The sequence below is a fragment of the Oryzias latipes genome, chromosome 24 (genome assembly GCF_002234675.1).
Source record: "Oryzias latipes chromosome 24, ASM223467v1".
In the NCBI taxonomy this organism is placed as follows: Eukaryota; Metazoa; Chordata; class Actinopteri; order Beloniformes; family Adrianichthyidae; genus Oryzias; species Oryzias latipes.
Window position 1 is genome coordinate 10,964,015 of NC_019882.2, and position 17,456 is coordinate 10,981,470.

Below are 17,456 nucleotides of genomic sequence, written 5' to 3' on the forward strand. Positions count from 1 at the left end.
CCCTCCCCCATAGAACAAAGGTGCAGATAAGAGCATAATGCAGAACAGATTAGTTTTGGAAACTCTGGAAATGCAAAGAGACACGATTATGAGGCACAGTTTAAACTGCAAACTATCAGCTACGCAGAGGAACACGGGAATCAAGCAGCTGCAGTTCTGATAAATTAGATCATCACAGATTCGGACTTCCTGCTTCAATAACTCTCCTGATCAACGTTCAAATGTGTCAGCAAGTATCTCAATCATTTTGTATTAACACAGAGAGTGAAATGCAAAAGCATTTCTAAAGAAAAAAGATCGTTTTTATTGCCTTTTAATCGGAATTGTTCATTTCAAGCAGTGAAATGAAAGGGCAGCGTACAGGCTGTCAAGGGACCGTCAAATCAATAAACTTTTAAAAAGCAAATACATGTCTATATTTATATGAACTGGTAATGAAGACTCGTCAGCATAGTCATGCTAAATTATTATTATTATACTAAATTTTGTTAAAAAGTCAACCTCTATTTTATTGCTTATCTTCTTTCTCTTTCGGCTTTTTCCCATCAGGGGTCGCCACAGCGAACAAGTCGCATGGTTTACTTGGCAATGTTTTACGCCGGATGCCCTTCCTGACGCAACCTTCTCAAAGCAATCGGGCTTGGGACCGGTAGAGAAGGGAACAGGGAGCAGCCCGGATTCGAACCCAGGTTTCACGGACGGAAGGCGCCGCAAACCAGCACGAGCTATAGTTTTTAAAATTTAATAGAGATATGAATTATAACATAAATGCACAATAGCTCTGAAGATACTAAAGCTTCTGTCACCAAACCTCCTGTACTGACTAATCATAACCTCATTGTCCTACTGCAAAGATATGTCATAATTCACGCCGTTTGTTGTTAGGAATTTTTCATATTAAAATATTGATCAGATTTGGTCAAAAATGCTCAATAGCTTTGAAGATGCTGTAGTTACTGACACAAAACCTGTACTAACTAATTGTGCAAAAAAAATTATAGCATCTTCAGAGCTATTGAGCATTTTTGACCAAATTGGATCCATTAGTAAATATGAAAAATTCCTAAAAATAAACAAAGTGTTTATTTAATTCTTTTTTTTAGAATGACAATAAGGTCATTATTAGTCCGTACAGAAGGTTTGGTGACAGTAGCTTCAGTATCTTCATAACTACTGTCATCATTAGTCATGATTTATATCTAATAAAATTTTAAAAAGTATATGCAACAAGATAAAATAAAGATGGACTTTCCTACAAAATATTTATTGTAACACAAATATGCTTTTTAATAATTTTACGATTTTTTTGTGAGGTTATTGTTTTTCACACAGTGGTGTTTCACAGTTCACAGAGGTTACACTTTGTTGACGGTCCCTTGGCAGCCGGCTGCTGCATGTCTGCATTCACAGCTTAAAGCGAACAATTCTGTTTAAAAGGCAAAAAACGATCTTTTTTCTTCAGAAATGCATTTGTGGTTCACTCTCTGTGTTAATACAAAAGGATTGAGATACTTGCTGACACATTTGAACGTTGATCAGAAGAGTTATTGAAGCAGGAAGTCAGAATCTGTGAAGATCTTTCTAACTTATCGAACCTCAGCTGCCAGAGAATTTAAAATGATGAATCCATGGTTCGCAAGTGAGGACACTGGAAAACCAACTCCGACAAGACAAGAAGACGCAGCAGCAGCTGAGTTTCCGCGAAAAGGAAAGGCCTGTGTTGGAAGAACAACTTGAGGCTGAGCGCTGCAACTTCCAGCAGGTGACCGTGAAAAGCTGTCCATCCTCCCCCCTTACCAGGAAGTAGGGCCGGCGAGTTACGCTGCACTTTGGGACTGCAGGACTTAAACTTGGCCTGAGGTGTGTGCTTTCACTGTTCTTTGGAGCCGCATGGCAAAGAGACGGGCTCTGATGATGAGGAAAGGGAAGCTGGCGTGTCTGATAGAAATGTAGCCCAGCTGTTTCAGATACAGAAGATGAGGACTTTGATGGATGTTAAATGCTGATTGATGACTTAAAAAATAAATCACAACCAAATCAGTTTTGCACTCGCTCCCTTTTTGAAACACACACCAGCACGTTTTACCGGTATGTCATGTCTGCTGACGTTAAATACAGAAAAAACACTCAAAATTGAAACTGCGCCATTTAATCCAGTGCTGTTGTATTGTAAGGAGAGGAGGGGGTTATGGAGGGGGTTTGACGATCACAGTTAGAAATGTTGGCTCTTTGTGTCAAACTTGCCCCCCCCCCCCGTGTTAGAGGCATACACAGAAAACAACGGCAGATGTAACGTGGATTAAAACATTAACGAACGCCCCAAAACCAAGGTAAGAAAGTTCAGCTGTTTTTTTTTGCACTGTAAATATTTCTCATGTGAATTTCACTGCATTTGTTACTGTTTTAATGCTTTTAATCCATGTTACAGCCGCCGTTCCTTTTCTATTAAAGCCCCAAAATGAAAGTCCCGCCCCACTGCTTGACATGGAAATTTTAGCCAATCAGATCAACCAGAAAGGTTCCTGCCCCCAAGTGACAAAAACGCCCCCGTAACACTGAGCCTAAATCCAGGTGAGCGCGCAAAAAGGATCTGACCGCACGGGATCACTGCTTAGTTAAGATTGCAGCCGTGCAATTATAAAATACGGGTTGATTTTGCACTATTAATAAGCCAAGCCTCGAACTTTATAAATGTACTGCTCTGCACAAAACATTAAAAGTTAAATGAAAGCAATCCCAGTAAAAATCACAAACATAACATGAAAGTAAAATATATAAGAAAACTTTTGTCAATTTTGTTCATAGAATTAATGCGGTTTCTAATCTTATTGTTGGATTTTGTTTTTTGGTTTCACACTCTTACTGAGTTGATCCAGAGACTGACAAAAGTGTCCATCAGGAGGAATGGCATTTATGCATCCACATGGGTTTTCAGAGACCTGGTCACATGAGCCATACGTCTGACACTGGTCACATGACCACAGGTACTGATCCTCACATCTGCACTGGTAACCATAGCTGACAGGAGAACAAACTGCAGACAGATATGGAAAACAAATTATTCACATAACAGTTTTTTTTTTATGTTTTATGTTCATTTTAATATCTCTATAGAATTTTAAAATGTTTAAATCCTAACACATTCCTAAAGTGTAAATGTTCTGAATACGAGTCTTGTGGCAGTTTTTACACTGCCACATCATGTTTGCAACAGTGTAGCTTTTTTATTCTTTCTATGACAGTGTCACACAAAAAGTTTGGCAAATTAAATTTCAATTGGCAAAGCACATTTGAAAATGTAGCAGCAGAATAAAAGAGGCAGAAAACGTAATATGAGGTGATAATATAGATAAATAAAAAAGGGTTTACTAATCAAATGGAGGATTTCCATGACTTATTTCTATTTTGAGAAAATATGTCAATTTCCAAATGTGTTTACAAATCATAATATTTATCAACCAATTAACAACAATACAGTACAGACCAAATGTTTGGACACACCTTCCCATTCATTTGAATAAGAAGGTGTGTCCAAACTTTTGGTCTGTACTGTATATGTACAATATATCTTATAAAGTACAATTTCCAATGTGGAATTACACAAGACTTTGCTGTGTAATTTATCTATTTGTAAATTTGTTGGTTTTTCAGAAATTCCTCAAAAAGCTTTATTGCTTCTACAGCGACTGTCCTGGTCCTTCATACAGTCCTACCTGTAGAAATGTTGGCCCGACTTATCCGTATCCGTCTGTTCAAGCTGGGTAGGTCTGTGAGGTTTCCCAGAATGCTCCTCAGCTTATCTATTACTGTAATGTCTGTGGTGTTCAGCTCAACAGAAACCCGGTAGTTATAAACAGGTGCGGGGAGCTCTGGAGGGTGACATTCAACACATTATTAATCTGTCATTAAGATTTGATGGCTTAGTGAACAAAAGTTCAATTTTCTTTTAGTTACCTGTCATAGTTGTTACATCTTCAGTAGTTGTAATGAAATCTGTGGAAACGGAACATTCATCAAAAGTCATGAAGCATGCGGATAATAAGTTTTTAATATCAAATCCATTTTAAGTCCATTAAAATATTTTTTTATTTGCCTAAAGGCACTAAAGGCCTTGCTCAGGGTGGTGGAAGACCGTAATTGACTTTTTTATAAATGTTTTTATCTTGCATTTTGCTGCCACATTTGTGTTTATTTAAAAGACTTCAGTGGCAACAAGAGATAAATCTTAAAATAATTGAAATATAAAGTAAGCTACACGCAGTGAACAAATAATAAAAACGACATGTTCATGGAGCTGTTTATATATATATATATATATATATATATATATATATATATATATATATGTGTGTGTGTATATATATGTGTGTGTGTATGTGTTAAACATTGTTAAAAGACTTTGCAACAAAAAACAGACCAAACCATGTCTTTACGAAAACGGTTTTGATTAGTAAACATTTAGAAAAAAATTAGGAGGGTTATTAAGAGGAAGTCATTCAGTCACCTGTCATAATTGTTGTCACGTCAGGCGTTGTAAAAATTTTAGCGGTAACTGACGGAGAATCTAAAGAAATGGAAAGACAAAAACAAAATCTAATTGTAAATCTTTTTTTCATGTTGCAGACAAATTAAAATGAATGATTAGTTTAAATACTGGAGATCAATTTGTAAAATATATTGAATACATGTAAAGGAAATGTAAATAGACATTTCAAATGTAAAGGAAAGACAGATGGAAAAAAAGTATCAAACATTAAAGTTAAATTCTTAAAACTTCTTTCAGTTAATATAAAGACTCACATAAAGACCAACTTTAAGCTGTTACAGTCATATCTTTATCATTATTTTATGGTGACTTACTTGATGAAAATGTCCTAGGAGTTGCAGTTGGACAAACTGTAAAATCTAAAAAAAGAAAACAGAAAACTCTCAACAAATATTTAGCTAAATCAAATCATGTTAGGCTTAGAAGAGTTATTATTATTATTTGTAGTTTGCCAAAAAAAAAAAAAAAAAAAACATCAGCCAAAAGTCCTATTAGGTTACGGTAAACAAAAATTCCGTCCTTTGTCAATTTTTTTAGAGGAACATCTTTTTCTTGTAGATTTATTGACGAAAAATTGTTTTTTTATGGATGTAAAAATTATCTTCATCTTTGTCGAAAACTGTTAACAGCAACGTTTATAAACTCAATTTGCCAAAATTACATAAAGAAGTTTGGTACAATTAGCTAAATAAATCCAATTCAAACTTCTTACTGTGTTGAACCAGAGACTGGCAGAAGTTTCTGTCAGAAGGAATGGCGTTGATGCATCCACATGAGTCTGCAGAGATCTGGTCACATGCTCCATACATCAGACACTGGTCACATGACCACCGATACTGGTCCTCACAAATGCACCGGTAACCATCTCTGATTGGAGAACAAACTGCAGACAAATGTGGAGGACATCAGCATGATCCAAGAAACTTTTTTGAAATTGTTGCAAACATGAAAGAACTTCAGTTTAGTCATTTGTATCTGTTGAACTAAACTACAAGAAATAAAAACCACTTAACATGTTGACACAAATCCTTGACTATTCCTTCATTCTGTCATTAGATTTACCTGTAGAAATGTTGGCCTGATTGATCTGAGTGTCTCCATTGATGCTGAGCGGGTAACTGATGTTTCCCAGAATGCTTCTCATCGTGTTGATTGCTGTCAATAATGTGGTGTTCAGCTCAACAGAAATCACATCTGTATTAGCAGTTTGTGGATCTTCAGGAAAAAAAAGATAAAGCAGGCTGGTTAGACACAGTTGTCTGGTAAAGAATATTTTTACTGTATATGATTTGTCTTCTTAGTTTTATAGATGTTACCTGTTACAGATGTGGTCACATCTGGCGTAGTTGAAAATGTTTCAGTGGTAGCAGGAGGAGAATCTAAAAACACACAAATACAGAGAAAAACTTTATAATAAAATTGTACTTTTTAATAAACCTATTTATTGAAAATTAACTTCAGGATCAAAACAAATTTCAATTTTAATAACTTGAACAAAATATAAAAAAAGAAAAAAAAGAAGAAAAAAACATTATAACAATTCTTAAAACTTCTTCCAGTTAATATGGAGAATCACATAAAGACCAACTTTTAGCTGTTACAGTCATATTATTATCATTATTTTATGGTGACTTACATGTTGTAAATGTTTTAGGAGTTGTAGTTGGACAGACTGTGAAATCTAAAGAAAGAAAACAGTAAACTGTCAACAAATATTTAGCTAAAGCAGATCATGTTAGGCTTAGAAGAGTTATTATTTATTTGTAGTTTGCCCAAAAAAAAAAAAAAATCAGCCAAAGGTCCTATAAATTTAAACAAAAATTCCGCCCTTTGTCAATTTTTTAGAGGAAAATCTTTTTCTTGTTGAATATTTACAAGAAATAGGTTTTGTATGAAAGTAAAAATATCTACATCATCTTCCAAATCTTTTTACAGCAACTTTTATAAACTTAGTTTGCCACAATTACATCAAAATATTGGTACAATTAGCTAAATTAATCCTATTCAAACTTCTTACTGAGTTGATCCAGAGACTGGCAGAAGTTTCTGTCAGAAGGAATGGCGTTGATGCATCCACATGAGTCTGCAGAGATCTGGTCACATGCTCCATACATCAGACACTGGTCACATGACCACCGATACTGGTCCTCACAAATGCACCGGTAACCATCTCTGATTGGAGAACAAACTGCAGACAAATGTGGAGGACATCAGCATGATCCAAGAAACTTTTTTGAAATTGTTGCAAACATGAAAGAACTTCAGTTTAGTCATTTGTATCTGTTGAACTAAACTACAAGAAATAAAAACCACTGAACATGTTGACACAAATCCTTGACTATTCCTTCATTCTGTCATTAGATTTACCTGTAGAAATGTTGGCCTGATTGAACTGAGTGTCTCCATTGATGCTGAGCGGGTAACTGATGTTTCCCAGAATGCTTCTCATCGTGTTGATTGCTGTCAATAATGTGGTGTTCAGCTCAACAGATAAAAGGTATTTATAAACAGGTGGAGGTACTGTGGGAACACAATCAAAGATACTTATTGGAAACATGCAGCAGTTTATGAAGAGGTTACAATACATTCTGTTTTCAAATGTTGAGTAATGAAGTGATCTTCCAGTTTTCAGTTACCGGTCATAGATGTGGTCACTCCAGGCGTAGTTGTAAATATTTCAGTGGTAACAGGAGGAGAATCTAAAGACAGAAACATGATTAATTGATTGATTAATTTCAAGCATTGTAGTCAAAGTAATACAGAATTCATACAGATTTATCAAACTAATTACAGCAATGATGAAATGGATGAATAAAAAAATAAAAGAAACACTTAAGTAACATTTGTGCAGTTTAAAAAGCAACAAGGTCAAACAGTTTTAAAATCTGGATCGAGAAAACAAATCGTCTGTATGATCAAGATAGCCACATTTAAATGAATAGAAATGTGAAATTTAGAATCATTTAAAGGAATTGATAAGGTTCTTATTCATTCAGTTACTTGTCTTAGTTGTGGTCACATCTGGCATGGTTGTAACTATTTCCGTGGTCACAAAAGGAGAATCTAAAGACATAAATATACAGAGAAAAACATTTTAATGAAGGAAACATTTTGAAACGGCTGTTTATTTGTAAAAACACTATAAGATTAAGACAAATAAAGCAAACAGAAAACATAAACAAAGAAATCAGAGACACACATTCAGGTGTTTAAAGAAACATGCATATAGATTTTGAATAATTGTGAACATTGTATTCTTTCAGTTACCTTTCATTAATGTGGTCACAGAAGACGTTGTTGTAAATATCTCAGTGGTAACAGAAGGAGAATCTAAAGACATAAACATGCCATTAAAAATATTACAATAACATTTAAAAACATCAGAATACTTTAAAGCCAACCAATTTACAAGTTAATTGAAATATATTTAATTTCTTTAAATATGAAATAATTGAAGATGGCTTTAACCGTTCCAATAACCTGTCTTAGTTGAGGTCACATCTGGAGCAGTTGTAGATATTTTAGTGGTAACAGGAGGAGAATCTAAAGACATAAATATAAAGAGAAAACATTCAAAACAGTCAAATTACATTTTTGTTTGAGGCTGTTTTTTTTTCTTCCAGTTTTGCTCTTACCAGTCATAGTTGTTGTTAAATGTAGCGAAGTTTGAATGAATTCTTTTGGAACCGAAGATGAATCTAAAGACATGAAAAGCGTAAAGACAATTAAACTGGTGAAATGCTGGAATTTAAAATGCTGGATGAAGAAGATGAATACTTTCTACCAAAGATAAAAGACAATTGTCCAAGGGAGACAAATAAATGAGAGCACTAGGGCACAGTTTGTAGAAATGATAAACCCTGAAAACGCCTCTGGTGCCAATGTTTATGAAACGCTGAATTCTGTTACTTCTAACATCTTGAATGTTCTGGATGCCATTGCCCCTATGAAGGGTAAATTGAGAAAACATAGACAGAAAGCTCCCTGGAGGAAGGATGATCTAGTCAGGGCACAGAAACAACAGTGCCGCAGAGCTGAGCGAAAGTGGCGCAAGTCAAAACTCCAGGTTCATTATGAAATGTATAAGGGGGAGTCGTACGCTTACAACCAGATCTTATGGAGAACCAGGGAAAGGTACTTCTCTGAAATCATTGGAAGTTGCAGCAGCAACTCTCGTGTCCTCTTCAGAACAGTAAACAGATTAACTAACCCTCCAACCCAGCTACCAATAGAACTGGTTTGCACACCTAAATGTAATGAGTTTGCTGTATTTTTTAATGACAAGGTTCAGGGCATTAAAAAAGCCATCAACTCCACAACACATATAACTTTCCAACAGCCACCTACTCACTCTAAGCTGACTCACTTTGTACCTGTCACTGACCAAACTGTCCAAGAGACCATCACCCGTCTGAGCTCTTCTACATGCTGCCTTGATGTGTTACCCACTAGATTTCTAAAGTCTGTCCTGAACAGTGTGTTGCCATCAATTACTCAAATATTTAACATGTCTCTTCAATCTGGAATATTTCCAGAGGCCTTAAAAACTGCAGTCATTAAACCTCTCCTGAAGAAAAGCGGTCTTGATCCCACTGTACTGAATAATTACAGACCTATCTCTAATCTGCCATTTTTAGGAAAAGTCCTTGAAAAAGTTGTCTACCAACAGCTCACTGACTTTCTATTATTAAACACTTGTTAAGTGTAGCAAAGTTTGAATGAATTCTTTTGGAACCGAAGATGAACCTAAAGACATGAAAAGCGTAAAGACAATTAAACTGGTGAAATGCTGAAATTTAAAATGCTGGATGTAGAAGATGAATACTTTCTACCAAAGATAAAAGACAAATATAACAAAACAAAAAACAAATGTGGAAGTTAAAATCTAACATTTCCAATAATTGAAGAGATTTCAATTAGGACCCAATGCTTCTCATCGTGTTTATTGCTGTCAATAATGTGGTGTTTAGCTCAACAGAAATCACATCTGTATTAGCAGTTTGTGGATCTTCAGAAAAGAAAAAGATAAAGCAGGCTGATTAGACACAGTTGTGTGGTAAAGAATATGTTTACTGTATATGATTTGTCTTCTTGGTTTTATAGATGTTACCTGTTACAGATGTGGTCACATCTGGTGTAGTTGTAAAGATTTCAGTGGCAGCAGAGGAAAACTCTAAAACATGAAAGACATTGAGAAAAAAAACAAATTTGATTTAAAGTGAACGTATTTGGGGTGTCGAGTAAATTTTAATCAAGATAAACGTTAAATGTTTCAACCGAGGGTCAATCAAGTTTTAATGGAAATATTTGACATCCATAAAACTTTGAAGTAATAAAGGTTTTATTCTTTCAGGACCTGTCTTAGTTTTGGTCTCATGTGCTTCAGTTAAAAATATTTCAGTGGTAACAGGAGGAGAATCTAAAGACATGAACATACAGAGAAAATCTTGAGTTAAAGTGAACTTTTTAATAAACCTTTTTATTGAAAGTTAACTTCTAGATCAAAACAAATTTTAGTTTTATTAAATTGAACCAAAATGTAAAAACAGAAGAAAACCAAGAAAAAAACATCAGAACAAATGAAAGCTAACCAATTCAGGAAATATATTCCATTTGTACAAAAAATGAAATAAATGAAGATGGTTTTAAGAGTTCTAATAACCTGTCATAGTTGTGGTCACATCTGGCATGGTTGTAACTATTTCCGTGGTCACAGAAGGAGAATCTAAAGACATAAATATACAGAGAAAAAGATTTTAATGAAGGAAACATTTTGAAATGGCTGTTTATTTGTAAAAACACTATAAGATTAAGACAAATGAAGCAAACAGAAAACATAAACAAAGAAATCAGAGACACACATTCAGGTGTTTAAAGAAACATGCATATAGATTTTGAATAATTGTGAACATTGTATTCTTTCAGTTACCTTTCATTAATGTGGTCACAGAAGACGTTGTTGTAAATATCTCAGTGCTACCAGGAGGAGAATCTAAAGACATAAACATGCCATGAAAAATATTACAATAACATTTAAAAACATCAGAATACTTTAAAGCCAACCAATTTACAAGTTAATTGAAATATATTTAATTTCTGTAAATATGAAATAATTGAAGATGGCTTTAACCGTTCCAATAACCTGTCTTAGTTGAGGTCACATCTGGAGCAGTTGTAGATATTTTAGTGGTAACAGGAGGAGAATCTAAAGACATAAATATAAAGAGAAAACATTCAAAACAGTCAAATTACATTTTTGTTTGAGGCTGTTTTTTTTTCTTCCAGTTTTGCTCTTACCAGTCATAGTTGTTGTTAAATGTAGCGAAGTTTGAATGAATTCTTTTGGAACCGAAGATGAATCTAAAGACATGAAAAGCGTAAAGACAATTAAACTGGTGAAATGCTGGAATTTAAAATGCTGGATGAAGAAGATGAATACTTTCTACCAAAGGTAAAAGACAATTGTCCAAGGGAGACAAATAAATGAGAGCACTAGGGCACAGTTTGTAGAATTGATAAACCCTGAAAACGCCTCTGGTGCCAATATTGATGAAACGCTGAATTCTGTTACTTCTAACATCTTGAATGTTCTGGATGCCATTGCCCCTATGAAGGGTAAATTGAGAAAACATAGACAGAAAGCTCCCTGGAGGAAGGATGATCTAGTCAGGGCACAGAAACAACAGTGCCGCAGAGCTGAGCGAAAGTGGCGCAAGTCAAAACTCCAGGTTCATTATGAAATGTAAAAGGGGGAGTCGTACGCTTACAACCAGATCTTATGGAGAACCAGGGAAAGGTACTTCTCTGAAATCATTGGAAGTTGCAGCAGCAACTCTCGTGTCCTCTTCAGAACAGTAAACAGATTAACTAACCCTCCAACCCAGCTACCAATAGAACTGGTTTGCACACCTAAATGTAATGAGTTTGCTGTATTTTTTAATGACAAGGTTCAGGGCATTAAAAAAGCCATCAACTCCACAACACATATAACTTTCCAACAGCCACCTACTCACTCTAAGCTGACTCACTTTGTACCTGTCACTGACCAAACTGTCCAAGAGACCATCACCCGTCTGAGCTCTTCTACATGCTGCCTTGATGTGTTACCCACTAGATTTCTAAAGTCTATCCTGAACAGTGTGTTGCCATCAATTACTCAAATATTTAACATGTCTCTTCAATCTGGAATATTTCCAGAGGCCTTAAAAACTGCAGTCATTAAACCTCTCCTGAAGAAAAGCGGTCTTGATCCCACTGTACTGAATAATTACAGACCTATCTCTAATCTGCCATTTTTAGGAAAAGTCCTTGAAAAAGTTGTCTACCAACAGCTCACTGACTTTCTATTATTAAACACTTGTTAAGTGTAGCAAAGTTTGAATGAATTCTTTTGGAACCGAAGATGAACCTAAAGACATGAAAAGCGTAAAGACAATTAAACTGGTGAAATGCTGAAATTTAAAATGCTGGATGTAGAAGATGAATACTTTCTACCAAAGATAAAAGACAAATATAACAAAACAAAAAACAAATGTGGAAGTTAAAATCTAACATCTTCCAATAATTGAAGAGATTTCAATTAGGACCCAATGCTTCTCATCGTGTTTATTGCTGTCAATAATGTGGTGTTTAGCTCAACAGAAATCACATCTGTATTAGCAGTTTGTGGATCTTCAGAAAAAAGATAAAGCAGGCTGATTAGACACAGTTGTGTGGTAAAGAATATGTTTACTGTATATGATTTGTCTTCTTGGTTTTATAGATGTTACCTGTTACAGATGTGGTCACATCTGGTGTAGTTGTAAAGATTTCAGTGGCAGCAGAGGAAAACTCTAAAACATGAAAGACATTGAGAAAAAAAACAAATTTGATTTAAAGTGAACGTATTTGGGGTGTCGAGTAAATTTTAATCAAGATAAACGTTAAATGTTTCAACCGAGGGTCAATCAAGTTTTAATGGAAATATTTGACATCCATAAAACTTTGAAGTAATAAAGGTTTTATTCTTTCAGGACCTGTCTTAGTTTTGGTCTCAGCTGCTGCAGTTGAAAATATTTCAGTGGTAACAGGAGGAGAATCTAAAGACATGAACATACAGAGAAAATCTTGAGTTAAAGTGAATTTTTTAATAAACCTAGGTTATTGAAAGTTAACTTCTAGATCAAAACAAATTTTAGTTTTATTAAATTGAACCAAAATGTAAAAACAGAAGAAAACCAAGAAAAAAACATCAGAACAAATGAAAGCTAACCAATTCAGGAATTATATTCCATTTGTACAAAAAATGAAATAAATGAAGATGGTTTTAAGAGTTCTAATAACCTGTCATAGTTGTGGTCACATGTGGCATGGTTGTAACTATTTCCGTGGTCACAGAAGGAGAATCTAAAGACATAAATATACAGAGAAAAAGATTTTAATGAAGGAAACATTTTGAAATGGCTGTTTATTTGTAAAAACACTATAAGATTAAGACAAATGAAGCAAACAGAAAACATAAACAAAGAAATCAGAGACACACATTCAGGTGTTTAAAGAAACATGCATATAGATTTTGAATAATTGTGAACATTGTATTCTTTCAGTTACCTTTCATTAATGTGGTCACAGAAGACGTTGTTGTAAATATCTCAGTGCTACCAGGAGGAGAATCTAAAGACATAAACATGCCATGAAAAATATTACAATAACATTTAAAAACATCAGAATACTTTAAAGCCAACCAATTTACAAGTTAATTGAAATATATTTAATTTCTGTAAATATGAAATAATCGAAGATGGCTTTAACCGTTCCAATAACCTGTCTTAGTTGAGGTCACATCTGGAGCAGTTGTAGATATTTTAGTGGTAACAGGAGGAGAATCTAAAGACATAAATATAAAGAGAAAACATTCAAAACAGTCAAATTACATTTTCTTTTGAGGCTGTTTTTTTTTTCTTCCAGTTTTGCTCTTACCAGTCATAGTTGTTGTTAAATGTAGCGAAGTTGAATGAATTCTTTGGAACCGAAGATGAATCTAAAGACATGAAAAGCGTAAAGACAATTAAACTGGTGAAATGCTGGAATTTAAAATGCTGGATGAGAAGATGAATACTTTCTACAAAGATAAAAGACAATTGTCAAGGAGACAAATAAATGAGAGCATAGGCACAGTTTGTAGAAATGATAAACTGAAAACGCCTCTGGTGCCAATGTTGATGAAACGCTGAATTCTGTTACTTCTAAATCTTGAATGTTCTGGATGCCATTGCCCTATGAAGGGTAAATTGAGAAAACATAGACAGAAAGCTCCCTGGAGGAAGGATGATCTAGTCAGGGCACAGAAACAACAGTGCGCAGAGCTGAGCGAAAGTGGCGCAAGTCAAACTCCAGGTTCATTATGAAATGTATAAGGGGAGTCGTACGCTTACAACCAGATCTTATGGAGAACCAGGGAAAGGTACTTCTCTGAAATCATTGGAAGTTGCAGCAGCAACTCTCGTGTCCTCTTCAGAACAGTAAACAGATTAACTAACCCTCCAACCCAGCTACCAATAGAACTGGTTTGCACACCTAAATGTAATGAGTTTGCTGTATTTTTTAATGACAAGGTTCAGGGCATTAAAAAAGCCATCAACTCCACAACACATATAACTTTCCAACAGCCACCTACTCACTCTAAGCTGACTCACTTTGTACCTGTCACTGACCAAACTGTCCAAGAGACCATCACCCGTCTGAGCTCTTCTACATGCTGCCTTGATGTGTTACCCACTAGATTTCTAAAGTCTATCCTGAACAGTGTGTTGCCATCAATTACTCAAATATTTAACATGTCTCTTCAATCTGGAATATTTCCAGAGGCCTTAAAAACTGCAGTCATTAAACCTCTCCTGAAGAAAAGCGGTCTTGATCCCACTGTACTGAATAATTACAGACTATCTCTAATCTGCCATTTTTAGGAAAGTCCTTGAAAAAGTTGTCTACCAACAGCTCACTGACTTTCTATTATTAAACATTGTTAATGTAGCAAAGTTTGAATGAATTCTTTTGGAACCGAAGATGAACCTAAAGACATGAAAAGCGTAAAGACAATTAAACTGGTGAAATGCTGAAATTTAAAATGCTGGATGTAGAAGATGAATACTTTCTACCAAAGATAAAAGACAAATATAACAAAACAAAAAACAAATATGGAAGTTAAAATCTAACATCTTCCAATAATTGAAGAGATTTCAATTGGGACCCAATGCTTCTCATCGTGTTTATTGCTGTCAATAATGTGGTGTTTAGCTCAACAGAAATCACATCTGTATTAGCAGTTTGTGGATCTTCAGAAAAAAGATAAAGCAGGCTGATTAGACACAGTTGTGTGGTAAAGAATATGTTTACTGTATATGATTTGTCTTCTTGGTTTTATAGATGTTACCTGTTCCAGCTGTGGTCACATCTGGTGTAGTTGTAAAGATTTCAGTGGCAGCAGAGGAAAACTCTAAAACATGAAAGACATTGAGAAAAAAAACAAATTTGATTTAAAGTGAACGTATTTGGGGTGTCGAGTAAATTTTAATCAAGATAAACGTTAAATGTTTCAACCGAGGGTCAATCAAGTTTTAATGGAAATATTTGACATCCATAAAACTTTGAAGTAATAAAGGTTTTATTCTTTCAGGACCTGTCTTAGTTTTGGTCTCATGTGCTTCAGTTAAAAATATTTCAGTGGTAACAGGAGGAGAATCTAAAGACATGAACATACAGAGAAAATCTTGAGTTAAAGTGAACTTTTTAATAAACCTTTTTATTGAAAATGAACTTCTAGATCAAAACAAATTTTAGTTTTATTAAATTGAACCAAAATGTAAAAACAGAAGAAAACCAAGAAAAAAACATCAGAACAAATGAAAGCTAACCAATTCAGGAATTATATTCCATTTGTACAAAAAATAAAATAAATGAAGATGGTTTTAAGAGTTCTAATAACCTGTCATAGTTGTGGTCACATGTGGCATGGTTGTAACTATTTCCGTGGTCACAGAAGGAGAATCTAAAGACATAAATATACAGAGAAAAAGATTTTAATGAAGGAAACATTTTGAAATGGCTGTTTATTTGTAAAAACACTATAAGATTAAGACAAATGAAACAAACAGAAAACATAAACAAAGAAATCAGAGACACACATTCAGGTGTTTAAAAACATGCATATAGATTTTGAATAATTGTGAACATTGTATTCTTTCAGTTACCTTTCATTAATGTGGTCACAGAAGACGTTGTTGTAAATATCTCAGTGCTACCAGGAGGAGAATCTAAAGACATAAACATGCCATGAAAAATATTACAATAACATTTAAAAACATCACAATACTTTAAAGCCAACCAATTTACAAGTTAATTGAAATATATTTAATTTCTGTAAATGTGAAATAATTGAAGATGGCTTTAACCGTTCCAATAACCTGTCTTAGTTGAGGTCACATCTGGAGCAGTTGTAGATATTTTAGTGGTAACAGGAGGAGAATCTAAAGACATAAATATAAAGAGAAAACATTCAAAACAGTCAAATTACATTTTTGTTTGAGGCTGTTTTTTTTTCTTCCAGTTTTGCTCTTACCAGTCATAGTTGTTGTTAAATGTAGCGAAGTTTGAATGAATTCTTTTGGAACCGAAGATGAATCTAAAGACATGAAAAGCGTAAAGACAATTAAACTGGTGAAATGCTGGAATTTAAAATGCTGGATGAAGAAGATGAATACTTTCTACCAAAGATAAAAGACAATTGTCCAAGGGAGACAAATAAATGAGAGCACTAGGGCACAGTTTGTAGAAATGATAAACCCTGAAAACGCCTCTGGTGCCAATGTTGATGAAACGCTGAATTCTGTTACTTCTAACATCTTGAATGTTCTGGATGCCATTGCCCCTATGAAGGGTAAATTGAGAAAACATAGACAGAAAGCTCCCTGGAGGAAGGATGATCTAGTCAGGGCACAGAAACAACAGTGCTGCAGAGCTGAGCGAAAGTGGCGCAAGTCAAAACTCCAGGTTCATTATGAAATGTATAAGGGGGAGTCGTACGCTTACAACCAGATCTTATGGAGAACCAGGGAAAGGTACTTCTCTGAAATCATTGGAAGTTGCAGCAGCAACTCTCGTGTCCTCTTCAGAACAGTAAACAGATTAACTAACCCTCCAACCCAGCTACCAATAGAACTGGTTTGCACACCTAAATGTAATGAGTTTGCTGTATTTTTTAATGACAAGGTTCAGGGCATTAAAAAAGCCATCAACTCCACAACACATATAACTTTCCAACAGCCACCTACTCACTCTAAGCTGACTCACTTTGTACCTGTCACTGACCAAACTGTCCAAGAGACCATCACCCGTCTGAGCTCTTCTACGTGCTGCCTTGATGTGTTACCCACTAGATTTCTAAAGTCTATCCTGAACAGTGTGTTGCCATCAATTACTCAAATATTTAACATGTCTCTTCAATCTGGAATATTTCCAGAGGCCTTAAAAACTGCAGTCATTAAACCTCTCCTGAAGAAAAGCGGTCTTGATCCCACTGTACTGAATAATTACAGACCTATCTCTAATCTGCCATTTTTAGGAAAAGTCCTTGAAAAAGTTGTCTACCAACAGCTCACTGACTTTCTATTATTAAACACTTGTTAAGTGTAGCAAAGTTTGAATGAATTCTTTTGGAACCGAAGATGAACCTAAAGACATGAAAAGCGTAAAGACAATTAAACTGGTGAAATGCTGAAATTTAAAATGCTGGATGTAGAAGATGAATACTTTCTACCAAAGATAAAAGACAAATATAACAAAACAAAAAACAAATGTGGAAGTTAAAATCTAACATCTTCCAATAATTGAAGAGATTTCAATTGGGACCCAATGCTTCTCATCGTGTTTATTG

General features: G+C 34.8%; 1 protein-coding gene across 1 annotated transcript in view; it reads right to left on the reverse strand.

Annotated features, from left to right (window-relative positions):
- Positions 1-17,456, reverse strand: part of LOC101175121 (mucin-3A-like) — a 93,724-nt gene that overhangs the window by 11,169 nt on the left and 65,099 nt on the right. The window contains exons 22-49 of the mRNA XM_023952758.1: positions 16,143-16,205; positions 15,988-16,050; positions 15,775-15,837; positions 15,510-15,572; positions 12,562-12,624; positions 12,316-12,378; positions 10,844-10,906; positions 10,689-10,751; positions 10,476-10,538; positions 10,209-10,271; positions 9,903-9,965; positions 9,657-9,719; positions 8,182-8,244; positions 8,027-8,089; positions 7,814-7,876; positions 7,547-7,609; positions 7,183-7,245; positions 6,914-7,066; positions 6,564-6,734; positions 6,183-6,227; positions 5,863-5,925; positions 5,609-5,761; positions 5,259-5,429; positions 4,861-4,905; positions 4,505-4,564; positions 3,955-3,993; positions 3,714-3,869; positions 2,864-3,034 (exon numbers count right to left, since the gene is read on the reverse strand). Coding sequence (XP_023808526.1) covers positions 2,864-3,034; positions 3,714-3,869; positions 3,955-3,993; positions 4,505-4,564; positions 4,861-4,905; positions 5,259-5,429; positions 5,609-5,761; positions 5,863-5,925; positions 6,183-6,227; positions 6,564-6,734; positions 6,914-7,066; positions 7,183-7,245; positions 7,547-7,609; positions 7,814-7,876; positions 8,027-8,089; positions 8,182-8,244; positions 9,657-9,719; positions 9,903-9,965; positions 10,209-10,271; positions 10,476-10,538; positions 10,689-10,751; positions 10,844-10,906; positions 12,316-12,378; positions 12,562-12,624; positions 15,510-15,572; positions 15,775-15,837; positions 15,988-16,050; positions 16,143-16,205 — 2,298 coding nt within the window. The remainder of the gene's footprint in view (positions 1-2,863; positions 3,035-3,713; positions 3,870-3,954; positions 3,994-4,504; positions 4,565-4,860; positions 4,906-5,258; positions 5,430-5,608; positions 5,762-5,862; positions 5,926-6,182; positions 6,228-6,563; positions 6,735-6,913; positions 7,067-7,182; positions 7,246-7,546; positions 7,610-7,813; positions 7,877-8,026; positions 8,090-8,181; positions 8,245-9,656; positions 9,720-9,902; positions 9,966-10,208; positions 10,272-10,475; positions 10,539-10,688; positions 10,752-10,843; positions 10,907-12,315; positions 12,379-12,561; positions 12,625-15,509; positions 15,573-15,774; positions 15,838-15,987; positions 16,051-16,142; positions 16,206-17,456) is intronic.